The sequence below is a fragment of the Sander vitreus genome, chromosome 18 (genome assembly GCF_031162955.1).
Source record: "Sander vitreus isolate 19-12246 chromosome 18, sanVit1, whole genome shotgun sequence".
NCBI classification, from domain to species: Eukaryota; Metazoa; Chordata; class Actinopteri; order Perciformes; family Percidae; genus Sander; species Sander vitreus.
In genome coordinates, this window is record NC_135872.1 from 9,309,033 (window position 1) to 9,335,651 (window position 26,619).

At 38.8% G+C, this 26,619-nt stretch overlaps 2 protein-coding genes across 2 annotated transcripts; one reads left to right on the forward strand and one right to left on the reverse strand.

Annotated features, from left to right (window-relative positions):
- The first annotated feature begins 924 nt into the window (after nucleotides 1–924).
- On the forward strand, nucleotides 925–8,331 carry slc35a1 (solute carrier family 35 member A1). The gene is made up of 8 exons (XM_078274246.1): nucleotides 925–1,134; nucleotides 1,828–2,008; nucleotides 2,667–2,826; nucleotides 3,225–3,377; nucleotides 3,537–3,603; nucleotides 4,809–4,985; nucleotides 5,080–5,214; nucleotides 6,307–8,331. The coding sequence occupies exons 1-8, from the start codon at nucleotides 1,125–1,127 to the stop codon at nucleotides 6,438–6,440; spliced, it is 1,017 nt and encodes a 338-aa protein (XP_078130372.1). The 5' UTR covers nucleotides 925–1,124; the 3' UTR covers nucleotides 6,441–8,331.
- On the reverse strand, nucleotides 7,581–25,534 carry rars2 (arginyl-tRNA synthetase 2, mitochondrial). Its single transcript, XM_078274245.1, has 20 exons — nucleotides 25,380–25,534; nucleotides 25,114–25,187; nucleotides 24,928–25,030; nucleotides 23,872–23,955; nucleotides 23,684–23,784; nucleotides 23,527–23,582; nucleotides 22,134–22,217; nucleotides 21,961–22,037; nucleotides 19,364–19,522; nucleotides 19,105–19,211; nucleotides 18,188–18,283; nucleotides 17,998–18,058; nucleotides 15,573–15,649; nucleotides 13,493–13,617; nucleotides 10,764–10,831; nucleotides 10,523–10,632; nucleotides 9,347–9,442; nucleotides 9,145–9,219; nucleotides 8,938–9,001; nucleotides 7,581–7,783 (listed from the first exon to the last, which is right to left on the reverse strand). The coding sequence occupies exons 1-20, from the start codon at nucleotides 25,413–25,415 to the stop codon at nucleotides 7,697–7,699; spliced, it is 1,740 nt and encodes a 579-aa protein (XP_078130371.1). The 5' UTR covers nucleotides 25,416–25,534; the 3' UTR covers nucleotides 7,581–7,696.
- Between the last annotated feature and the right edge of the window lie 1,085 nt (nucleotides 25,535–26,619).

A 26,619-nucleotide genomic window follows, 5' to 3' on the forward strand; every position in this document is an offset into this window, starting at 1 on the left:
TCGTCTTCTATTTCACCACTAAATTCATTTCTGAGACAGTTTTATGCGAGAAATTAACTGTGTACAGTCTAAATATGGGCAGTTTTACAAAATTGTATGGCCAATTGCACATTTGCTCCGATATGTTGTCGGACTTGGAAGCTCCAGTCTTAGGTGACAGCCAGCTTGTGGTGGCCGGGATCGCTTGCTTACTGGTCGGCCAGTAATACTCACAGCAGCCGCTGTCAGCTGGAAGTGGTTTCAGACCCTCCCACCAGCCGTTGGGCCACGCCTCCTCATTTAAATTGACACTTGTCACTTCTAAATGAAAACCTTAATGTTAAATTGTAATGTAAAAGGTGAATCTTAAAATGTCAATGTCAAATGTAAAACATAAAATTCAAAAAATAAAATGTCAAATTGAAAATTGAAAATTATAAAGGGGAAAGGCTAAAATAAAATTATTTCTTTTTTTCTATTTGAGATTTTAATTGAAGTATTTCCATTTAAGCTTTTACATTTCACATTTAATTATGGCATGATTTTTCCTAGTAGCGTAGTAAAATAATACTATTTTTAATTTGAGCTTGCTTCGTTTTCTCTTTGGACTTTCGATTTGAATTATAAATAAATATACCCTCCATAGTAATTAAATAGAAACAACTGGTTACAACTAAAAGCATGGCGTTGTGGACTCTAGTCTTCGGTAAGGACTCTACTACAAGTTTAAGATGATGAGTGTGGCCGTTATCATTAAGTTTTATGGCCTTGACCCAATAGAAACATCAGCGGGGAGTTTCTTTTTTTAGACTATTGATGTAGTTATGTTACTTAAATAAAGTTAATAAATAAATAAATGATTATTATCTTGGATTTCTTTTTTAAGACTAACGGAATATCGGGGCATGAAAAACAAACACACCTCTCCGTAAAGTCGTCTCGCGCTGCATTCCGGGAAATAAAGCCAGCATCAAAGAATTTCCAGTATGCTGTCAGGCAGGCAGGCAACCCGACTTGTTTGATGTGTAGATAACTGTTCCTCAACCCGTACTGGATACTTTGGTTAACGTTATTTTTGAAGGCATGTAAAGTGAGCAGGATAATCGACTTCCTTACCTCTTGGATTGACACAAATCCAAGCAACGATGGCCGTCGGTGAGTTTACCCCGTTTAGCATGATAGGCTAATGTATTCTAGCCGTCGTTTTTAACGTTTTTAAGTACCTTTATAAAATGTTAGCTACATAAATCAGGCTATACATGATATATGAACAAACCCCTCTGTAAAATCCTTCAGAATAGAGATAGGAATAAAACTGGAAAGTACGTGCTACTCAAGTGGAGATTTGCTGGCTCAAAATAAGAGATATAATAATGAGAATAAAACCTAGCAACATATGAAAAGGTTTAAAAAAAACTTGAACAAACCTCACTATGACATTTCCCCAGCAGAGGTTGTAGCCATAGACAGTTTGTAGCCAATTCCGGGGACTGTCCCGGGACCATGGTCTCTGGCAGGGACGCTAAAGACACTGGTCGCGACCAGTTGCTCTACGTACATTAAGGCAATTATTTTTTGTATTACAAGTTTTCTAAAGTTGTTTAAATATGCAAATTAAGCTTTATCTAATATATGCTAACTTTTGGTGAATTTAAGGAGAAATCTACAGGCGCAAATGGACAAAGTGTGGTAAAATAAACACCTAAATGTGGTATTTTGGTAGTTTTTTTTCAGTTTGAAAGAAGACATGTTATGAAAGCAACATAGCCCAAAACCTCAAAACTGAGAAATGCTTTTGCCTGTAGTTACCATTGTGACTCAGAGCATTTTCACCCTGTCTCTCCTCAGAAAATGTGAGCGTGGCCTTCAAACTGTACTGTCTGACAGTGATGACACTGGTGGCAGCTACATACACAGTGTCACTGCGGTACACAAGGACCATTTCATCAGGAGATCTGTACTTCTCCACAACTGCCGTGTGCATCACTGAGGTCATTAAATTAATACTGAGTCTGGGGATGCTGACAAAGTAAGTGTTGGTCACTGTTACACCTTTCACCGCAGAATATACTTGAAAAAAATACTCTGAATATGGAAAAAAGTTTTTCACAATTTGTAAGGGACCAAGTAACATTAAGTGGATACAAGAATGATAAATAAGATCTCACAGCCTAGAGGTAGAGGGACGTAAACCACGTAGAAGGATAATGTGAAACACAGCAGTCCATGTGTATTTTGATATTTGTTCTCAATGAGAGCAAGTATTATTGGTAACAATAGGGACCAAGATCATATAAGAACATCATTTGTTCTCCTAAACCTCAGACCTTAAAGGCTTTGTATTACCTGTCTGCTGACTTCAGAATAGGACATGGTTTCCTTCTGTAATCTCTTCAAGCAAACCTTATTTGTATAGCACCTTTCATGCACATTCATTCAATCAACCACATATAAAGCTAAGCACACTCCAAAGTGCGTTACAGGTGACTGAAGCTTGAAGTAAGACACTAAAAAACAGTAAAATAATTGTAGTAATAATACGCATGAAAATATGTGTCCTCTGTGCCTATACACGTTCAAAAACAACAATTCATTAACTTTGACAATGTTTTTGTCTATTTAAGTAAATAGTCTTAAGTATTTACACTTCTTCCTAATCAGTCTGTTTTTTATGCCTCCTCTGCCAGAGAAACGGGAAGCCTCACCAGACTGAAGAACACTTTAGTGCAACATGTCTTCTTTAGCCCAAAAGAACTGCTGAAGCTGAGCGTGCCCTCCGTAGTGTATGCAGTTCAGAATAATATGGCCTTTCTTGCCTTGAGCAACCTCGATGCAGCAGTTTATCAGGTATGAACTGAATCCTATTTTTAATATGTTCAAGTGAGTGCACAATATGTACACTTAATACAGTTGCTGGGCGTGGATCGTTGGTGAACCGTTTGTGTGCTTGCTGAAACCACTTACTTTACAGTTGCGTCAGTGGTAAAAATAAATATGAGAGCTAAAACTAACAAATATCTTTTCTAATAAACAACTGTTTAGTAGCTCTTTTACTATTTCTTATTTATTTATGGTGAAATGTGTGTAAAGAGTGGTTAATTTTAGCAGTCTCTATAATATCTACAGTATGTGTTAAGGTGTATCAGTGTGTTACTGAAAAGGAATGCTCAGTCCACCTTCACTGTAAAAATAGGTTTTTAAAAAAATCAATAGATTTTAGACCTAACTTGTGTTTTCCTGTGTAGGTGACCTATCAGCTGAAGATCCCGTGCACAGCCTTGTGTACAGTCCTCATGCTGAACCGCTCTCTCAGCCGGCTGCAGTGGTTCTCTGTCTTCATGCTCTGTGGGGGAGTAACACTCGTTCAATGGAAGCCTGCAGAGGCCACTAAAGTTCAGGTGGGGGTGGCATAAGTTAAAATGTAAATGTTATGACCATCCTGGTGACTCAATAATTTATAATCTCTCCTGTGACTTGGTTTATTATTACTTGTATCGCCTTAAACTGCAGGTGGTACTTCCCGTCTGGTGGCTCATGTCATTTCTTTTCCCCCCCAGATTGAGCAAAGTCCTTTTGTTGGGTTCGTTGCCATCGCTATTGCTGTTATTTGTTCTGGATTTGCAGGTAAAGTCTGCAAAAGATTCTGTGGAAATGACTGTTACTGATTTTCAACTTCTTGTCCAATATTGATTTAGATACTACACACACAATACAAATAATAAAGTATCTAATATTTATTTCACACTAATGACCAGGGTTAGACCAGGGTTATTTGACCAATTTTCAACCCTTTTGTCAATTCCAACCAAGCCAGTCAACATGGGTTGATCCCTGGTCATGACAATTTAGATATGACCTGCCTCACAACCTTGGAGTGATGCATACCAATTCGCTCACGTGCTGGAATTGGTAGGTGGGGTTACGTTGCGAGCTCGGAGAGAAAGAAAGAGCGGAACAAGCTTTGAATGAGAGAAATACAACTTTTTTTTATTTTCTGATTGTTTCACAGCAGTTGCATTCTAAAGCACAAATAATAAATAAATAATAAATAAACACTCAGCAGATGTGATCATGTGTAGGATTGGGCATCGAGAACCGATTCCTACTTGGAATCGTTTCAAAAATTATGATTCCATCGGAATCGTTTCTTTATTGGAATCGTTTGGAGGATTTGGTTTCAATCTGATCATGGGTTGCCAATTTAACATGCGCAAGTTTTGGTTTCCGTAGCAGCCAGGCGCTGCTTGTGTTGCAGCCTTGGAGCGCAGTAAGCGGCGCTCTAGTCTGGCTTTATTTTACGTTGAAAAAGCCCTGTAAAACTGCAACCCACCATTGACTCAAAATAAAACTTTCCTCTTATTTGTGAAAAAAAGCATGTGACCCGTTTCAACTCCACCCCTCGGAATCGAGAATCGCTAAGAACCGGAATCGAAAGGAAGAATCTGAATTGGAATCAGAATAGTTAAAATCCAAACGGTGCCCAACCCTAATCATGTGTATACTCTAGTATCTAGTAGTAAGACAAGGGGAGAACATTGCTCTTTTTTTTTGATAACATTAAAAGTAAAGTTAGGCTTCGCTGTCGGCTTCCCAAGACCGAAAGAGAGAGAGTGGAGAGAGAAGCGCCATAGTGACGGAGAAAAGGCACAGTAAACAAAATGTGCCGTGGAGACCTGTGACAATTGTCACAACTGTGCGCCTCAATCTCCAACAATTGACATAATTAGTCCGTGCATTTGTAATCACGTTTTTAACATTTGAGATACCCATCGCAAAATATTTTAGTATTTACTTGCCCTAATAGTTTTGTGTCTACTTTTTAAATTGAGGTGTGTACTTTGAGAAGGTGTTGAAGAGCTCAGACACGTCTCTGTGGGTGAGAAACATCCAGATGTATCTGTCCGGCATTGTGGTCACCCTGATTGGTGTTTTCATGAATGATGGCGAGAAGATCGTGGAAAAAGGCTTCTTCTTCGGTTATACACCCTGGGTGTGCTTTGTAGTATGTAAGTATGACATAACCTTTTTGAGGTTATTTTGAGATTTGAATTCACTTTTCTTCACAGTATTTTTAGCTGACACTGCTCTTTGTGCTTCCAGTCTTGGCCAGTGTGGGTGGTCTGTACACGTCGGTGGTGGTGAAGTACACAGACAACATCATGAAGGGTTTCTCTGCCGCAGCCGCCATCGTTCTTTCAACTGTGGCTTCCGTCCTCTTGTTTGGACTACAGATAAGTAAGTTTGTTTCTCAAAACCACATTCAATATGTTTACATGCACATAATATTCCGGTTTTTGCCCTTATTCCGAAAGCCGATATTCCGACTAAGCTGTTTACATGGCTAATGAAAGTGAATATTCAACTAATATTCTTGTTTACATGTAGCCGCGCAAAATAAAATAAAAAGTCAGTTTACCAGCGGTGGTGGACTTGTTGGACCGTGCGAACACAGCATCCCTCTTTCATTCCTAAACCAGCTTCTTGAAAAGGTCGGCGTAGCGATGTGTGCGCATATCCAAAAACCTGTTGACATTCAAGTCTTTGATAATGTTTAGAAGTAGCTGCGTTTCTCCTTGTCGGGTCTGCAGCCTTGCAAACTGCTGGCTAGTTGGTTTGTGTACAGCAACCATAGCAACGCACAGAGCTGACCATAAGCCGTAAATGGGCAAGAGGCCGTAAACTGCAATAAAAACCCTGATTGAGATTCATATGGCTCTAAAACCTGAATAATACTGGAATACCCCACGTTTTAATCGGAAAATGCTATATTCAGAAAAAGGCCTTATTCGGAATATCCAACCGGAATATGCTGTTTACATGACCTGTATCAAATTTGGAATATTGTCATATTTGGTATAATAGTGGAATATTGGTGTGCATGTAAACATACTCGCTGTTGGTATACTGATTTATTATTCAAGTTTTTGCAGTCCTGGCTCATCAGGCGATGGTATGCATTTGTGGCTTATGATTGTCAGTCAATTTTATTTGTATAGCCCAATTTCACAAATTTGCCTCAAGGGCTTTTACAATCTGTACAGCATACAACACCCTCTATCCTAACATTGTGGCTCAAGACTTGTATGTTTGCATACATTTAATAAAGCCTTTGTCTAAATTGAAGCCACCCAGCTGCTTAACATTTAGCAGAGCGTATCAGAGTCATGCAAATGCGCTCATGCTTGCCACTAAGCTTGAGAGATACCAGAATCTTTCAAAGCCTATTCAGGAATGCAGATTGTTTTAAACAAAATCTTTGTAAAATCAATAAAAAACACTACCAGTGCACAAATGTCTCATTTTTGCTTTACTTTCCCGCTTGTGCAGCGCTCTCATTTGCCTCTGGAGCCCTGCTGGTGTGTGTTTCCATCTACCTGTACGGACTTCCAAAGCAGGACACATCGAATTTGAGCCAGAAAGACACTGACACGGAATCCAAACAGAGACTGATCACTGTGTAAGTCACCGATTTGCAGCAGAGGAGTCTCTCTTGCTGGTAGACCAGGTCTGTCAGCTTCAGCCATGCTGGAGCAAAAAGCAGTAACAGGACTCCATTTATCTGTTCTCGGGTGCGTGTAAATATTACAAACTCCTTATTATGTATTAATATTAACAGTATTACAGTTTGTTTTTTCAATCAGTAATTACACTGTGAAATGTTAGTGTCTTACATCCATATCAGTGTGGATTCTGAATGTGATGGCAAATGACTGCATGTGTGATTATGTTTATAATATCATCTCGCCAGTGTCTTGTGTATCACATCTGGTTGCATTCTGTTTTGAAAGTTATTTTTTGAAGCTCCCATTAAAACTGAGTGGAAATACGGTAAAAGTGACATGCTCTGCATGTACGCAATACTACCAATGAACTTTTCAATTCCGTTCAACTCTTCCCTCGCACAGTGATTATCCAACCATAGCTGAGTAACACATGCAGCTTCAGTCTGTCTTTTACCCCAAAATGTTATGAACATTCAGTTGCCAGTTTATATGGGTACACATAGCCAAAACGAATACAACCTGTAGTATATTCTACCTTCATAAAGGTTATAATGTTCAGTTTTTGTTGAAGCTGTTTAAGAGAGGTTAAGATTCAACTTGGTCCCGTTAAGAACAAGTCTAACACGGATAACATTCCCAGTTTCAGTGAACCAGTTTCACAGCCTGTCATCAAGATACTGACATTTACGCCACTGAAAATGCAAAATAGAAACCTTGTTTCTAGCTGTCGACCACAATGAAAGTATGAAAATAGGAATGGGCCGGTTACCGGTTTCAAGGTATTCTGCGGTTTGTTAAAGTCAGGATAGACTTTGCAGGATAGAAAGTGCAATTTAGAAATCCCTCTCCCTGCCAGTGTGCAGTGTGTTTCCAAATAAAATACATTGTGTTCAATGGAAAAAAAGTATTTTTTTTTTTTTTTACCCGGACATTTAAAAAAATAATACATTTATAGCAGTCATCGTAATCCCTTGAAAATGTGATATTTTTGCTGAAGGTTATCATACCGTCAGAATCCTATACCGGCCCAAGCCTATATGAAAACCTAGTGTTAACTTGTTTTAATCATGATCTGTGAGTGGAAAACACCTGAGACAATTGTAGGAAAAGCAAATGCTTCTGATGAATTTATTTTGAAAATGTATTTACAGTACAACTTAAGCAGTATGGTACCCACAGCAGTTTAAAAAAAACCCCACTAAAAGTAATTAGTTTTACATTTTATCAACTGGTGTGATTCCCAGGATCCTCATCCCATTGGCCAGGACTGAGCAGGCTCCACTGAACAGTCGTAACCTTGCCTGTTGACATTTAGCAAATCAGAACCTTTTTTTAATATAGGTTTAATTATTGCAATTAACAGATTTTTCATTTGTTGTAAAGTTCATTTACAGGCAATCACTGATGTTAGCCTAACCTTAAAAAAAAAGGATTCAGTACCTGTGTTCAGGCTTTTTTTTTTTTTTTTCACTCCATGCATTAAAAAGCAGATATTTCTGTACCATGATGTGAACGTTGGGCTGAGAGGTATTCCTTTTATACTTACATCAGAATCTGAAAGAGTGATTATTTTCAAAGTGCAAAACTAGCACTTGTTATAACATTATTAGCGATGTCTTATACTATGAAAACAAAATCTGTAACCACCTGTAAATGTTTCCAGCAAATGTATTCAGCTGCAGGTAATTAACACACACAACTACACAATTAAAAGCTAGACTGTTGTCGGGTTAATGTGTTCTCTACATGCCAATGTGTGTACTGTATATACTCAACCAAAGAAGGCTTCCTTAAAGTCAGCACTGTTCTGTATCTAATTGATGTAACTTGTAAATGGACTTTTCTCCAACTGGCTGGTTTTGAATCATTTGATCAGATTATTTTCTTGTAGAAATAAGTTTGTTATGCTTGGTACACAGTGGTACTGTGTATAACTGTATATTAAAAGCAAGACTATGTAACGCTTGAAAGAAGAAATAACCCTTTTCTTAAAATGAGAAGTTCTATTCATAAGCAAAAAAAAGTTATTTTTTCAGTTTTTCTTCATTTATCAGTTTAATTGACTCCGTGGTTTTGGCAATACGGGTCACTTGGTTTGGTGTGACCGGTAGCTTATGGTGGTTAATGTTAGCTTGATATTGTGCTCTAACTCTAGATCGATATTGCAGGGTAACTGACATTGCTGAGTCAATTTGCTTTGTTGCTGACTGAGTTAAAATGTCTCTTTAATACTGCTCAGACCACCCATACAGAACTAGAGTTTTATAATAATCAGAATTTGAATCATAAATATTTATATTTTCCCAATCCAAACCTGCGACAGAACATGTTTAATTCACTGCAGAGGCTGATAGGAGCAACCCATGTGTTTGGAGACAGTCTTGTTTATTTATGGTAATTGCTTTTAATGTCTTGTGTGGTAAGGATTTACCGATTGTACAATCAATCTTCCTACCTGTGCAACATCCTGTGAGCTTCCTTTGACTGGCAGCTCTCTATGTGCTGAAGCAATCAGGTGGCTGGAAGAGAGTTAATACATCAGAGTACACAGTTTAACTACCTATATCTATAAACACCTTTATGGTAACACTGTCTGTAATGAGCCAGTTAAATGTTGCAGCAAAAGTTTCCCAACCCTTCAAGACTAACATCCTGTTCTTACCACAGCTTCAATAAAAAGTTGACCAGGTGTTTGGGCTGCAGATCCTGGGCCGACTGGTACAACACCTCATCATAGCTGCAAAGAGCACAGAGTGCAAATATTGATACAACACCGGCCAACTGTGACAATCTCCCTCATTGTCCGTTTGACAATATCCAGAACAAATGAAGTCGTGACAGGTTTCAAAAAGTGGTTTGCTTACCGAAGGAGGTGCTGCAGGATGGTGATGCTCGTCTGGTCAAATAGAAGGGATGGATCAAATATAGCTGCCTTGGCACCTTCATTTCTCCTTATTAAACTGCAGTAAGAACACCACAATAAGAGTTTAAACGAGCAACTCTATGAGTCAGCTCTCGTTTTTTCTTGGTATATATTTAGACAGTATTCAAATCCAATACCATGCATGTAGATATTGCAGACTAACACAAACAACATTAGAGGAGACCTAGGAACTGAAGTCAGCTGGTACAGCGTTTCAAATAAAAACGTTTGCTAACCTGATGGTTATTAACTAAGTACTTGAACTTGATTACTTCTATTTTATGCCACTTCACACTTATTCTACACCACATTTGAGAGGCAAATATTGTACTTTTTACCCCACTACGTTATTCTGACCGCTGTAGTTAAGTTACTTTGCAGATTCAAATTATTCTACATGCAAAACATGATCAGTTTATAAAATATGAAGCAATGTTACGTATTAAACAACCCAGCAGCATATTAAAGGACACATTTTCAGGTCTGTCTTAGTCAGGTGCACATATGAACATTGTTATGTTTTACTAGCTGTAATAATTCCTCCTGTTTTCTTCAAGTATTTAAATTTAGCCCCCAACCAATTACAACAAAGTTCTGCTTAAATGATAATGCATTATTACTAATAAAAAATAAACTATTATAGATAATATTTTATAAAATAAAAATAAAATAACTAAAAGGGGTCAGTATTTTGATACAAAAGTACATTTTACATATACGCTACCTCCAACAAAACATTACCTTAAATAAAAAATAGTCAATTAATTGATTAGGTGATCAAAGGAAAATTAAATCAACAACAATACAAAAGTAATTTATGAAGTAAAAGCACCAAATGTGAGGATCTGCTTTTCTCTGTTTTAAATCATTGTGAACTGAACATCTGGGTCGGACAAAACAAGACATTTGAAGAGGTCACTCTGGGCTCTGAGAAAGTTTGGTGGACATTTGTATGACTATTTTATGACTTTTAAAGACTATAGATTAATCAATAATCAAAAACAATTATTTGTTGCAAACCTACCATAATAGAATGACACTACAAAGATTCACATAACTAAATCTCCAAAATCAACGAGGGACTACATAGAGTTTCGTTATTTTCAGCAATACAGACCTGCGGAGTCGAGCATGTGTGTACTGGAGGAAAACTCCCGTGTCTCCCTGAGCCTGCAGCATCCTGTCCCAGTCAAACGTATAGTCCGACAGCAGGGGACCTTTGAAGTCCTGAAACAACAGTCAACGGAAAACTAGAATGTCTCTTATAGTCATGTGCAGACAAATCAGGAAAAGAAACAGTTGATTTTTTGACTGAATACTAGAGTGTAAATGGAAGGTTTACAACTGTAACAATTCACCTGCACTATTAGGGCACTGATTCCAACGTTCTCTGCGGTGTCCTCTGTGTTGTCCATTTCCTTTGTTGCTGTGGAAAGAGAAAGTCCGACCATTTTCTTAGTATTTGCCATTTTAAAGAGATTGAGATGGACAGCTTGTTTTTCTTTCACACATTTGCTTCCATTGCTATGACAACCACAGTAGTTTGGACTTGTCCATCAATATCCTGGCTGAAGAAATTTCTAATGCAACATTACCAAAATGATCCCGATATAATGTAAAAATGTATTAGCGTAAATTATACTGTGGTTGAGACAACTGGAAGAATCCACGTTGAGCTGGAGGGGTTGTGTTAATTAAGACCGCGTGCCCCCAATTCCATACTACATACAGATTGAATACAGTATGTACTATACACTTATCTTACTGTTTTTTCAGTTAGCATAAAAGAAATCAACAGTGTATACATACAGTAGTATACAAACAGATTTATGTAAGTTATTAGTATACCGCTGCCAATTAAACTTCACCAAGAGACCGCTAAATATTTCTTTACAAAATGTAAATGTAAGTTTTAAATTCTTCCAGCTGTGAGCAGCTCCTTCATTTCATTTGTTTATTGCACTGTGTGAGAAAACTGTCTTAACAGCATGCTTTTTTGTTGGCATGCATAATAACCAGTTTTGTACCTTTTCCAGTCAATGCACTAGACTTCCTAGTACTACTGTAACAAATGGTGTTATGGAAGAACAGCGCCAACGCCCTGTTGCATCAGGCAATCAGATAATCCAACTTGATGCTGTAAAGCAAACACTGCGACTGAGACACTGTAAAAATGCCGTGGAGAATAGTATAGTCTGCCAGTGCTCAGAGTAATTGCTTTATCCTGTGAGATAATTATACAAATGTGTCAAAGTTAAAATTGTGGTTTTTATTGATGTTAAAATGACTCATGCACCACCTATATATATATATATATATAAATAAATAAAAGTATTTAGTCAGCCACCAATTGTGCAAGTTCTCCCACTTAAAAAGATGAGAGAGGCCTGTAATTTTTCATCATAGGTACACTTCAACTATGAGAGACAAAATGAGAAAATCAGAAAATCACATTGTAGGATTTTATTTGCAAATTATGGTGGAAAATAAGTATTTGGACAATAACAAAAGTTCATCTCAATACTTTGTTATATACCCTTTGTTGGCAATGACAGAGGTCAAACGTTTTCTGTAAGTCTTCACAAGGTTTTCACACACTGTTGCTGGTATTTTGGCCCATTCCTCCATGCAGATCTACTCTAGAGCAGTGATGTTTTGGGGCTGTCGCTGGGCAACACAGACTTTCAACTCCCTCCAAAGATATTCTATGGGGTTGAGATCTGGAGACTGGCTAGGCCACTCCAGGACCTTGAAACGCTTCTTACGAAGCCACTCCTTTGTTGCCCGGGCGGTGTGTTTGGGATCATTGTCATGCTGAAAGACCCAGCCATGTTTCATCTTCAATGCCCTTGCTGATGGAAGGAGGTTTTCACTCAAAATCTCACGATACATGGCCCCATTCATTCTTTCCTTTACACGGATCAGTCGTCCTGGTCCCTTTGCAGAAAAACAGCCCCAAAGCATGATGTTTCCACCCCCAAGCTTCACAGTAGGTATGGTGTTCTTTGGATGCAACTCAGCATTCTTTCCCCTCCAAACACGACGAGTTGAGTTTTTACCAAAAAGTTCCATTTTGGTTTCATCTGACAATATGACATTCTCCCAATCCTCTTCTGGATCATCCAAATGCTCTCTAGCAAACTCCAGACGGGCTTGGACATGTACTGGCTTAAGCAGGGGGACACGTCTGGCACTGCAGGATTTGAGTCCCTGGCGGCGTAGTGTGTTACTGATGGTAGGCTTTGTTACTTTGGTCCCAGCTCTCTGCAGGTCATTCACTAGGTCCCCCCGTGTGGTTCTGGGATTTTTGCTCACCGTTCTTGTGATCATTTTGACCCCACAGGGTGAGATCTTGCGTGCAGCCCCAGATCGAGGGAGATTATTAGTGGTCTTGTATGTCTTCCATTTCCTTATAATTTCTCCCACAGTTGATTTCTTCACACCAAGCTGCTTACCTATTGCAGATTCAGTCTTCCCAGCCTGGTGCAGGTCTACAATTTTGTTTCTGGTGTCCTTTGACAGCTCTTTGGTCTTGGCCGTAGTGGAGTTTGGAGTGTGACTGTTTGAGGTTGTGGACAGGTCTCTTTTATACTGATAACAAGTTCAAACAGGTGCCATTAATACAGGTAACGAGTGGAGGACAGAGGAGCCTCTTAAAGAAGAAATTACAGGTCTGTGAGAGCCACAAATCTTGCTTGTTTGTAGGTGACCAAATACTTATTTTCCTGAGGAATTTGCAAATAAATTCATTAAAAATCCTGTGTTGAAAAAAATGTGATTTTCTGGATTTGTTTTTCTCATTTTGTCTCTCATAGTTGAAGTGTATCTATGATGAAAATTACAGGCCTCTCTCATCTTTTTAAGTGGGAGAACTTGCACAATTGGTGGCTGACTAAATACTTTTTTGCCCCACTGTGTGTGTGTGTGTGTGTGTGTGTGTGTGTGTGTGTGTATATATATATATATATATATATATATATATATATATATATATAAAAAATATAGACCACATGCGAATATACTTTTGGCACAGAGTCATGCATGTTCTGTGGTACCAAATCGCTGCTTAATGTGTGACAGGCTTTACTTTTTGATTGGCTCATGTTGTGGAGCATCCTGGCCCGAGCTTCGTCCAGCACGTCCTCCAGAAACACCACCTCACCGCTCCGGGTCTTCATACCCCGCACCAGGCCGAAAGGTACATGCTTACACCTGCAACCAGTGGTGGAATACACATTTATATATTAAGTAAAAGCAGTTCCACACACTGAAAATACTCTGTTACAAGTACAAGTGTTGTATTAAACTTACAGAACTACTATCAGCAAAAATGTACTTCAAGTATCAAAAGGAAAGATAGTCATTGTTACGGCATGACCACAACCCTGGGAAAATGTGATGCTATCCAAGCTTCCAGGGCTTGGCTGCCCATGCATATATGAATCTCCACAGATTAGTGTTCCGCTGCCAGGCTAAAGGTAAGTTCATTTAAAGACGCGGACAATAATTTTAACACAACTTATTGGGAGGAAACAGGAATCTAGCAGGTCCTCCGTTGCAGCACTCAGAAAACATGTCTGTATTCCTTTAAACTCGCCGCTGCTCTCAATCGCTTCTTCATAACTAGCAGTGGCCCTGTGACTAGGTAAGCCCCACCTACCCGACAGCCATGCAGAACAGAATAGTATAGAATAGTGTGCCGTGACATTCTGCAGAATGGCCCTTTTCACTGTGACATTATTTTTACTGATGCATTAACGTATAAGCAGCAATTTAATGTGTAAGTTGGTGGAGCTAATTTTAAGAACTTTATAGATTGGTGGGTGTTTTGATATATACCAAATTTATCATACTAGTACAGTGCCCGTTGAAAATGTGCCTGTTTGAAACGGGCCAATTGCTTGGCCTATGGTACTGCTGCTTGCAGAATTTCCATACAGGTTTAGTGGCTTGACGGTTAACGGTGAAGTAGGGGATTTGATTCGCAGGTGTATTTTGGCGACGGTAATGTTATTAGTGTTGTAAATTAGCAGTAGACTTAATTAACCCGACCCAGGGTGAGTCTGATGAAAACTGCTGTGTCTGCCCGGTTCAGCTCTGAGATTTTCTCACATTGCACAGCGCTGTGAAGGGATAATCTCCGAGATTAGGTTATGTTCTGCCTCTGTTTAGAAGTGGTGAATGTACAGCTCACAGCAACTGTGTGTCTGGCTTTTGTTTGATATTTAGTGTTTGCAAATGGCTTTTTATTGAGTTTACTCTTAGCGAAATAATAGACACTGAAAAGCCCCCCCCCCGACCTTATTCCACACAACAGTCATGTTCCTTTCAGCTATCCGCTCGTGCTCCAGGAAAGTGAAGAAAAGTTAGTTTGGTATATCCAGCAATCATGTAACATTGAATGTAACACTGGAAGCAGGAAAAACTGTACTGGAGTCACCATGTTCCACCCTAATGGAGGAACATGATTAGCCTATCTAATCACCATCAGATGTTTGACAAGTGTGGCCTATTTAAAGGTCCCATGGCATGAAAATTTCACTTGAGGTTTTTTAACATTAATATGAGTTCCCCCAGCCTGCCTATGGTCCCCCAGTGGCTAGAGATGGTGATAGGTGTAAACCGAGCCCTGGGTATCCTGCTCTGCCTTTGAGAAAATGAAAGCTCAGGTGGGCCGATCTGGAATCTCCTCCTTATGAGGTCATAAGGAACAAGGTTACCTCCCCTTTCTCTGCTTTGCCCACCCAGAGAATTTGGCCCACCCATGAGAAAGAGAGAGACATCATGGCTTGCAAACAAGCAAAGTGTCAGTTGATCAACGCCACACTCCCACCCTCCACCTTGCCCCTCCTCTCTCCTCCTCAATAGCTACAGACACAGAAATGGCACATCCTAAGGAAAGCTCATTGTGGGACTGGCTCTAGTGGCTGTAATTCAGCACCAAGACTGAATTTCAGGAAAGAGACTTCAGATACAGTATTAGGGGACCACTAAGGCCTATATAAAAGTAGCCAAAAAGCAGCATGTCATAGGACCTTAAACATATTAGTGCACGTGTCTGACTGTGATTATTGATATTGAAGAAGGCCTGAGGGCCGAAACGTCATCTGTGGGACACTTTTTTCGTACTTTCATGTGTTTTTGTGTTCAGGTGTTTTGCGTTCTACCTGTCAGCCCAAGAATGTCCCATAGCGAGTAGGATGTGGAACAACTGGTGGAAGTGATTTTCCTGACTTTTATCCGTCTTAAAAAGAAGAACAAACACAGATGCAGAAAAAAAATATATATATAAAGCAATAAAAAGGAGTGGGGAGAGAGTGACAGGAAACAAGATCGAAATTCAAGAGTAGCAGCAGTGGCACAAACATAATCTAAACTCGGATTAACTGACTCTGCATTCACATAAATTTAGCACAAAATAAGGAAATTTGTGTTTGTGGTAACAATGCTTTTTGGCAATAATTCTTATACTGTTGGAAAGCCTGTTTAGTTCCCTTTCAAATGGTGCCCCATTTGTAAGGAACATGCATTTGTGCGATGAGCAGCAGCGCTGAGTATGTGGGCAAATCTTCTCTGCCAATGCCAAACAGCTTATTCTGCCATTGACTCATTTGGTAGATTGGATGATTGAAGTTTGAAGAAACGAGACATATTGGCAATTTAACAATGCATTCATTTCACAAACAGGAGCCTCAGTAGCGTGTGGAAGAACCATACACAGCCACAACAGCCTGGCACCTCCTCCTCATGCTGGTCACCAGCCTGGTCACACACTGCTGTGTGATGGCATCCCATTCTTCAACCAGCATTTGTCGCAAGTCAGCCAACGTGGTTGTGTTGGTCACTCTGGCACGAACAGCACGCCCAAGCTGATCCCACAAGTTTTCAATGGGGTTGAGGTCAGGACTGCTGGCAGGCCATTCCATCCTCTCCACTCCCACATTCTGGAGGTAGTCTCTGATAAACCCCGTGCGAGCGTTGTCATCTTGGAGAATAGAGTTCGGTCCCAGACTGTGGAGATATGGGATTGCCACTGGTTGCAGAATCTCATCTCTATATCTATCTCCATTGAGATTGATGACAAGTGATGACAAGCCTCATTTTTCTAGTGAAGGAGATGCCGCCCCACACCATTACACTGCCTCCACCAAAAGGTGTTACTCTATCGGTGCAGCAATCAGCATAGCATTCTCCGCATGTTCTCCACACTTTGACCCTACGATCCAACTGCCTTAGGCAGAATCTGGACTCATCACTGAACATAACGTTCCTCCACATGTTCAGGTTCCAGTGCACGTGTTGCGGACACCAGCGCAAACGGGCCTGACGGTGAAGGGCAATGGCAGAGAAGATTTGGCAAATGTTTCATGGGCGCAACCCATATACTCAGCACTGCTGCTCATCCACGCTACTGAGGCTCCTGTTTGTGAAATGAATAAATTGTTCAATTGCCAATATGTCTTGTTTCTTCAAACTTCAATCATCCAATCCACCAAACGAGTCAATGGCAGAATAAGCTGTTTGGCATTGGCAGAGAAGATTTGGCAAATTTTTCATGGGCACAACCTACATACTCAGCGCTGCTGCTCATCCCACAAATGCATGTTCCTTACAAATGGGGCACCATTTGAAACAGGCTTTCCAATGGTATAAGATTTATTTCCAAAAACGCATTGTTACCACAGAGAAATAATCTACCAAACACAAATTTCCTTACTTTTTGTGCCAAGTTTATAAACAGAATCAAAGGGGTAAACCAGACTTAGAGGACTCACATCATCATAGAAATTCAAATCAATGATTTTCGGACTGTGGGTAAACAAATATCCATTTAGCATTTTTTTTGCTTGGCAAGTTTTGCACATTTGTTTTTGCTATACCTAAAGAGGATCAAAAATGGCAACATTTGGAAAAAAGGCAGCACTTCAGTGGTAATTAAAAAGAATGGCGCGGCCAACTTATTTTTTTCAGCATGAAGCCTTTATCAGAGCATAATGGATATCCCATTTGGTAATCAAAACATCATTTAAATAAATGAGTAGAGCTGCAACTAACAATTATTTATCTATCTATCTATCTATCCATTTGCCAGTTATTTGATTAGTTGTTTCATTTATAAGATAAAGATGTTAAGAAAAAATATCACTATTTTCTAAAGCCGAAGGAGACATCTTTATATGTGTTGTTTTTTCCAACCAACAGTCCAAAACCAAAACATATTCAGTTTACTAAGGCCAAAGTAAAAAAAAAAAAAAAAGACAAAGAAAAGCAGCAAAATCTCATACTTTAGAGCCTGAAACTTGGTAATGTTTGTGATTGTTGATTGAAAAATGAATGAATTATCAAAATAGTTGCCAATAGGTTCAGCTCTATATGCGAGTGTAAAAAACTATAATGTTGAAGATAATTAAAGCTCCATCCTATATTATGTATTCTCACTTACGTATGACTGCAATGCAATGTGTTATTTCCATATATTTCACTACTGTAGCTCATGTTGTAGATAAATGTGTCTATGTGTGAAGAAAGACAGCAATGTAACAATTTAAAAAAAGAAAACTGTAGTGAGCTCGAGTGCACCACTTTCCTTACCACATAAATCATCTCATCAAAATGGTACTTTGCTTTTCGGTCAATCGCTGCAGCAAGATCTCTGAAATGCAGTAATAAGCCATTATTGCGACTTCTGCTTTCAAAATTGATTTCTTACGCATTATTCATCTAATAACTAAGCTTTGTTTTTTTTTGTTGCATATTTTAATTGACCTTTTCTACGACTGACCTGGTGATGTAGAGAGTCGTGCCGTCACTGCGGAGCACCGTGCAGACGCTGCTCATGTCTTCAGCAGGGGAGAGATCCACTACACCTGTTCCTTTCCTGTAAATACAACAAGTGCATGTAAGCTCAGGGTTGGCTGCCATTAGTTTAATAATACATCAATGTCAACTGCAGGGAAGGAGCATTCAATCAATTCTTTTTACACATGAAAAATTATACCAAAAAAAGAAAGAAATCACAGCCACTACATAATAAAAATGAGCCCTGTCCCCATCTTGTCTTGAAGAGATGCTACTGATATTGAAGTAGTAATTTAAGTAGTGATAACGTAGAGAGGCAAACATTTTGACAAAAAGACACTTGCTGACAAAAAAACTTCCGTTAGCAAGTTCTTTGATTATTTCCTCATATTCTTTAGAAGTGGCCAGGATAAGAGCATCAGATCAAAATAAATAAATACATAGATGGTCTGCAAATACTTTCAACACCATACAAATAATAAATCAATGACAACCAACTAAACAGTCCATTTAGTCCAATTATGTGATCAGGCAGACTTTAGTGGCCACCCAGTAAATAAACCAACTGGGAGCAGGAAGCTGACCCACTGGCCTCCTAACACGTTTACGTACATGGTTTTTCCTACATAGAGGAATTTTTGGTGCCCCCCCCGTATTTTTTTAACCAGTTTTGTTAACTGGGGTTTCATTTACTCAAGCATAATATACATTTTTGTTTATCAAATTGTCAGAAATAACAGGTAAATGCACAGACTTCTTTCAAATAGGGTAACAGACTCATTGCCTTCACTGACGCAAAACTGATCAACCCCCAAAGGCCCATTCTGAGCCAGGAAAAACCCTGAATTAGAGTGTGTCATGTCAGCTACTGATTAAATGCCATCACATATGGTCACATACTCAGAGGTTTTCAACAGGCCTTGGCTCTGCAGCTGCTGCACCACTTCCTGGGCTTGATCTTGGTGAAAAGACTCTCCGGAGTAAATATCAAAGTGGACTCCTAACCGCTGAAAAGATTTGAAATGAATATCATTAAATGTAATTTGACATTAAAACAGATTAAATGTCAAATTTTCTTTAGTTTATATTTCAGAGTTTAGGTTTTTTCGACCATTGGTGTCAGTTGGTCATGCATGTTATTCAGTCCGGCTGGTTGAACCTTGTAAATGTGTTGATACTCGTCCACTGTGATCTCTCTGAACTGTTGCCATAACGACACAGCCTCGCTCTCATGCTGCTCCAGCTGTCTAAAGAAGTCTCTGGCAGCCTGCTTCATATCCTCATTGTGCTCTGCTTCCTTGTTCACTTGAACATAAACCTGCAAGAAAAAAACAAACAATTATTGCCAAAAAAAAAAAAACAGCACAGTAATGTTGAAGAACACACTTCCTAATAGGGGTGGGAATCGCCCAGTTTTTCAAAGAATTTAATCTGGATCAAATTGATCCGGATTTGGAAATCCCATGTTTTGCTATCCAGGATCACGTGATCCATCTTACTTTTATGACAGTTTTTTTAAAGGAACATTGGATTGGATCACTGTGATCCAAATACCAAATTTCAGGATTACCAAATCCTGTTTACCAGAGCATTAAATGGAACCAACAGTGTAGCCTACTGGCTTAGCAAAGAACAACAGGTAGGCAAAATACCGGTGGCCACAAATAGCCATTGTTTGTTTTAATTTTAAGAAACAGAAACACTGTAATAAACAGAAACATTTTACATTCCTTATTTTGTTATGTTAAATAACAAAACAAAAACAATACTATCCAATAGTCCATATCTCATTAGATGTGACATGCTTCCTAAATGCTTAAAATATGAAGAAATGTATATATCATCAGTAAACATTGATTTTGTGATCATTCACTTTATTATATAAAAAAAAAAAAAAAACTTGATTCCATAATAACCAGGTCCATAAATATTGGGACATCAACACAATTCTAATCTTTTTGCCTCTATACACCACCACAATGGAGTTGAAATGAAACGAACAAGATGTGCTTTAACTGCAGACTTTCAGCTTTAATTTGAGGGTATTTACATCCAAATCAGGTGAACGGTGTAGGAATTACAACAGTTTGTATATGTGCCTCCCACTTTCTAAGGGACCAAAAGTAATGGGACAATTGGCTGCTCAGCTGTTCCATGGCCAGGTGTGTGTTATTCCCTCATTATCCCATTTACAAGGAGCAGATAAAAGGTCCAGAGTTCAAGTGTGCTATTTGCATTTGGAATCTGTTGCTGTCAACTCTCAATATGAGATCCAAAGAGCTGTCACTATCAGTGAAGCAAGCCATCATTAGGCTGAAAAATCTAAACAAACCCATCAGAGAGATAGCAAAAACATTAGGTGTGGCCAAATCAACTGTTTGGAACATTCTTAAAAAGAAAGAACGCACCGGTGAGCTCAGCAACACCAAAAGACCCGGAAGACCATGGAAAACAACTGTGGTGGATGACCGAAGAATACTTTCCCTGGTGAAGAAAACACCCTTCACAACAGTTGGCCAGATCAAGAACACTCTCCAGGAGGTAGGTGTATGTGTGTCAAAGTCAACAATCAAGAGAAGACTTCACCAGAGTGAATACAAAGGGTTCACTACAAGATGTAAACCATTGGTGAGCCTCAAAAAACAGGAAGGCCAGATTAGAGTTTGCCAAACAACATCTAAAAAAGCCTTCACATTTCTGGAACAACATCCTATGGACAGATGAGACAAAGATCAACTTGTACCAGAGTGATGGGAAGAGAAGAGTATGGAGAAGGAAAGGAACTGCTCATGAGCCAAAGCATACCACCTCATCAGTGAAGTATGGTGGTGGTAGTGTCATGGCGTGAGCATGTATGGCTGCCAATGGAACTGGTTCTCTTGTATTTATTGATGATGTGACTGCTGACAAAAGCAGCAGGATGAATTCTGAAGTGTTTCGGGCAATATTATCTGCTCATATTCAGCCAAATGCTTCAGAACTCATTGGACGGCGCTTCACAGTGCAGATGGACAATGACCCGAAGCATACTGCGAAAGCAACCAAAGAGTTTTTTTAAGGGAAAGAAGTGGAATGTTATGCAATGGCCAAGTCAAGCACCTGACCTGAATCCGATTGAGCATGCATTTCACTTGCTGAAGACAAAACTGAAGGGAAAATGCCCCAAGAACAAGCAGGAACTGAAGACAGTTGCAGTAGAGGCCTGGCAGAGCATCACCAGGGATGAAACCCAGCGTCTGGTGATGTCTATGCGTTCCAGACTTCAGGCTGTAATTGAATGCAAAGGATTTGCAACCAAGTATTAAAAAGTGAAAGTTTGATTTATGATTGTTAATCTGTCCCATTACTTTTGGTCCCTTAAAAAGTGGGAGGCACATATACAAACTGTTGTAATTCCTACACCGTTCACCTGATTTGGATGTAAATACCCTCAAATTAAAGCTGAAAGTCTGCCGTTAAAGCACATCTTGTTCATTTCATTTCAACTCCATTGTGGTGGTGTATAGAGCCAAAAAGATTAGAATTGTGTCGATGTCCCAATATTTATGGACCTGTGCTGTATCTGATACTATGCCCCCACCACTACTTCTTAACAGCATATAAGCCACGTAACAAAGACTCAACTCAAAAATCACTAATGAATCTGTTGGTGGCATGTCGGCCAATGGTTTAAGCAGACGATTAACATAATGCGATAGCCAGTGAATTATAAAGATTAGTGTGGCTATATGTCTTTATCCAACTATGCAAACTAACCTCAAACAAATGCTGTAAGGGATTCTGTTTCAGTTTCTCCTGACATCCAAATTGACCAAATCCCGCTCCCAACAAACCTGAAATTAGAGAAAGAAAACTAGTTTTGTCAATAGAAATTCACTCAAGAGACACTTTTATGAGACCAGAGGACACCTGACACAATATTTACTCACCAAACTGCATACCCCAGTCACCGAGGTAATTCATGCGAATGACATTGTTTCCAAGGGACTGCTTTAAGTTAGCAATGAAGTTACCTGGAGATGGGGATTATATTTTTTAGTGCAGTTGACTGACTTTAAAATGCAAGTTTACAGTAGGGCTGCACAATTAATCACAATTTTATCGAAGACCAAACTATTTGTTAAAGGCAAAATATGTGTAAAAATACCAAAATGAATTAAAGGTCCCATGGCATGAAAATTTCACTTTATGAGGTTTTTTAACATTAATATGAGTTCCCCCAGCCTGCCTATGGTCCCCCAGTGGCTAGAAATGGTGATAGGTGTAAACCAAGCCCTGGGTATCCTGCTCTGCCTTTGAGAAAATGAAAGCTCAAATGGGCTATGGAATCTGTCCCTTATGAGGTCATAAGGGGCAAGGTTACCTCCCCTTTCTCTGCTTTGCCCACCCAGAGAATTTGGCCCGCCCATGAGAAAGAGAGAGACATTATGGCTTGCAAACAAGCAAAGTGGTAGATGGTCAAGGCCACACCCTCCACCTTGCCCCTCCTCTCTCCTCCTCAATAGCATTAAAGCTACAGACACAGAAATGGCACATACTAAAGCTCATTGTGGGACTGGCTAGAAGTGGCTGTAATTCTGCACCAAGACTGAATTTCGGGAAAGAGACTACAGATACAGTATTAGGGACCACTAAGGCCTATATAAAAGCATCCAAAAAGCAGCATGTCATGGGACCTTTAAGTATTGTGGTGCTGCAGAGATGTCCTGGTCTACACATCATATACAACAGACTCAAGAAAAAAAAATCATTGTTGGGTACAGATCCTCGCTAAAATCACACCACGATCGTTTAAATATACTTTTCAATGAAAATGAAAATAATGATGCAAAAATTATAATTTCCTCCAATATCATGACTCATAACGCAATTACAATATCAACCAAAAGTAATTGCAATTAGATATTTACCTAATATTGTTCAGCCCTAGTTTACAGTATAGCCCAACAAAAACAGGATTTCTGAGACAAATACTTATTACTTTTACTTATTTGAGGGTTTAAAAAAATCTGACAATGATATATTGGACGAAACGAACATTTTAATAAATTTCCTTTTTTTAACCATTATGAAGATACTGGGCAGAACATTTTACAGTTCAAAAATAAACTTCAATACTCTCTAGAGGACAAACTACAAAATTAAACACATATTTGGCATTTCTGTACTTCAATTTCTTGTCATTTATCAGCTGACATATACGCCAATACTAATATTTCTGCAATGAGCTAATACTGGCCAATATTTAGTTCAATGGTCAACTCCCATGCATATTAATCAATATAACTATTTTGGCTTCAGTTCCTAAATAAATTAACTCACCAATAATTGTCGATCTTAAGTGTCCAGCGTGGAATTTTTTGGCAATATTTGGAGAGCTGCAAGATAAAAACACATTAATTCAGTCTGATGACAATCTATAAAGGGGAAGACATTGCATGTTGTGTTAAAGACGTTATACAAACACTTTAAGACATACCTATATTCAACTAGCGTTGTTCCTCTCTTGAGAGTATTGAAAAGTTCACTAGTTAACCCAAATTTCACATCCTCCTCTTTTCCAAATGGCTCCAACATTTTCTAAAACAGATGTAGTAGGTAACAGATAATAATCACAGTAGAAACAGTCAAGATTGTTCACCAAAGTGGAAAAGAAAACAGACAAACCTGGACAAGAAGCTTGCGATTCACTTTAAAGTTGATCACGCCACATCCAGCAGATATGTCCTCCACCACACTGTCCTGCTTCAACTAAAAAAAATACAATGTAGATTTCAAGGAACCTAAAAGTCTGTCTTACTGAATTGAGGATTATATTAAGCACAATAGATTTAGAGAGCGTCTTAAAAAAAAGGAAGTAATGTTATATTACACATTTCATACAAATGGGAAAACTCACTATAGACTATAATAAAGAAATAAAGTAGGAAAAGTAAATAAATATAATAATATTAGCCATTCTTAACAAGGAAGGAAGGTGCCCACATTGGCACATAAGGCTATTCCAGCAACTAGGAGCATACAAAAGGCAGCTTCACCAGATTTAGATTTGACCCTCAATAAAGCAATAATGCTAAGCAATACATACAGTAAATACAGTACAGTTGCAAGGCCAAATGACCTGAGAGGTCTGACTGGCTCATAGCTTGGAAACATCTAACATACATGTAAGAGAACCTTAAAGCCAATAATTTGAGGACATACAGTATGTCCAGAAATATTCTTGGTTTTCTTAGCTCATGTTAAAAGTGTGGCTGCAGCTTTCTGACTGATCTGCAAGCAAGTAATCCACCATCATCTGTAGAATAACAGAAGGAAGGCCACCACAGAAGACTATTTTATAAGTTATAAAAGCATGTACACGTCTGTTTTTGTTGAGTATCCTCTTATTTTTCTAATATTTTAGATATAATTGGTTATAAGCTGATCTTTGAACCCTGTTTATAGGTTTGTGGAAACCAAGGTTGTGCATCCAAAAGGATACAGAGACTTCTAACATCTTTAGCTTTCTTGACAAATGTATGTAATGAAAGATGAGACTTAATTTGTCGTTCCTTTGCCTTGGCACCAAAGAACATCAGCTCTTTGTGTCTTCATCCACTCGTGTGTATATCCTCAATACTTTGTATTATGAAAATGCAATCTATTTGTGAGCTTACAACAGCATGGTGACAAAACAAGTTGTAGCATTTTACCCCACGCTTCCTTCAAGATGAATCTTACCCGAGTGGCCAGGTCTTCTGTCTGCAGCTGAATGTCACCACTGGATGGTAAAATCCCACTGATCCGTAATGTGCTGATTGACAGTTTGAAGTCAGCAGTCTGCCTGAAGAGTACAAGTTCAGGGAGCTTTAACAGCCAGACACATATAGAGCATCTGACTCAAAGAGAGGAGTAAACACACTTAACTGTTTCTTAAAAACTGGAATTGCTGACAGAGCTGGTATGAAGGCATCCTCAGACTGCTGCAGAGTCCGACCCAGCTACACATCAAAACACATAAAGAGGTAGAATATTTCAATAAACAGGATGAGATAAGCTATTAGAGTATTGGCTAACAGTTATGAGGAAGACAGTCCTGCCTCCCTCTTGTTTTTACTTGCTCCAGGGTCAAGGCATGCTGCAAGTTAGCATTAGCATATAGACTTGTCCTTTGTGACTTTCAGCTTCGTTACCTTTGCTGCAATTCTACTTCTGAAGAAACAAGCCATGTTTCGCAAACGTGCAAACACAATGTAATAATAAACTTTTTGCAAAATTAGCAACAATCAAATGCTAAATGATCCATTCTACTGTACTTCCGCCGTAGCCACGCAACGTCCTTTTAGCTTGTCCAATCACAGGCTTCGTTTGCTAACGACGTCTGCAAGTAATAAAGGTTCGCTCGATTCCAGTCTTCGTTGCTCCCGACTTGTCCGGTCATTTAGGTTCAAATTTACCAAGAACAGTACATGTTAATAAATAAGTAACCATCAAACTTAATGTTGAAAACATACATTTATTTATTTTTAAGCGTTTAACTAACTTAACTGCTTCATGAGTACTGTTGGGTGCAATTTGAGCCAACTTGATGACGTTTCCTTGGTCACATGAGCAAAAGCCCGACTGGGCTTGATTCAAATATGAACTCCTCTAAAACAGGAGTCTTCAACGTTTTTTAAGCCAAGGACCCCTTAATATTTTAATATTAAACATACAAGTGGCAAGTGAATTCTTTGGGATTAATCTGTGGATGGCTACCTTACCTATAGGCCAGTAAGCCTATCACTGTTTTTTCATAAATATGCTGATTTATGTTTGCTAATATGTTGGATTCATGTTAACACTTAAATTTAGAAAAAAAAAAACTTACCAAAAAATTATTTGGTAGTTATTTGGTGTTAAAAAATTTAATTTTAAAAACGGAATCTTGTTCATTATAATTTGAACTGGGTGATTTTTATATGCTACTTTTTAAAAGACAGTTGCATTTTTTATTTAAAGCCCACCCAAAGTGTGAGGAACATTTCTTTTGTAGAATACTGAAACCTGGACTTTAAAAACCATGATGGTGTCAAGTTTAGCTTGACTCAGGAGGTCCTGATGATGCTTTTCCAATACAACCGAAAGCTTGAAACTGCAATGACCCTGGCCTTTTTCAAAAAGTGGGTTTCCTGGTTTCTAGAAGCCCAGCTGTTGTTGGGTGTCACACATTATGCTTACTTTGTTAAATATTTATACTTATCTGATCAACTTCCCACTCAACACTGCACTTCCTTGGGTCCTCATCAATACACATGTGCAAGTGTGAAATGAATTGGATGAACGCAAGTTTAGATATGTAAAGGTCAGTCCTACGTAAACAGAAATATTCCTTGCTTGTTATAGACATACATAGTTGAAGTTTTTGGCCCATTTCATAGCCACTTGCTTGCA

Coding starts and splice junctions, on each gene's coding strand:
- rars2 (XM_078274245.1), bottom strand. CDS start 25,415: ATGGCTTGTTTCTTCAGAAGTAGAATTGCAGCAAAG. Junction 25,031..25,113: donor ATTCCAGTTTTTAAGAAACA/GTTAAGTGTGTT, acceptor TGTACTCTTCAG/GCAGACTGCTGACTTCAAAC. Junction 22,218..23,526: donor CTTAAGATCGACAATTATTG/GTGAGTTAATTT, acceptor CCCCATCTCCAG/GTAACTTCATTGCTAACTTA.
- slc35a1 (XM_078274246.1), top strand. Junction 2,827..3,224: donor TCGATGCAGCAGTTTATCAG/GTATGAACTGAA, acceptor TTTCCTGTGTAG/GTGACCTATCAGCTGAAGAT. Junction 5,215..6,306: donor CTTGTTTGGACTACAGATAA/GTAAGTTTGTTT, acceptor CCGCTTGTGCAG/CGCTCTCATTTGCCTCTGGA.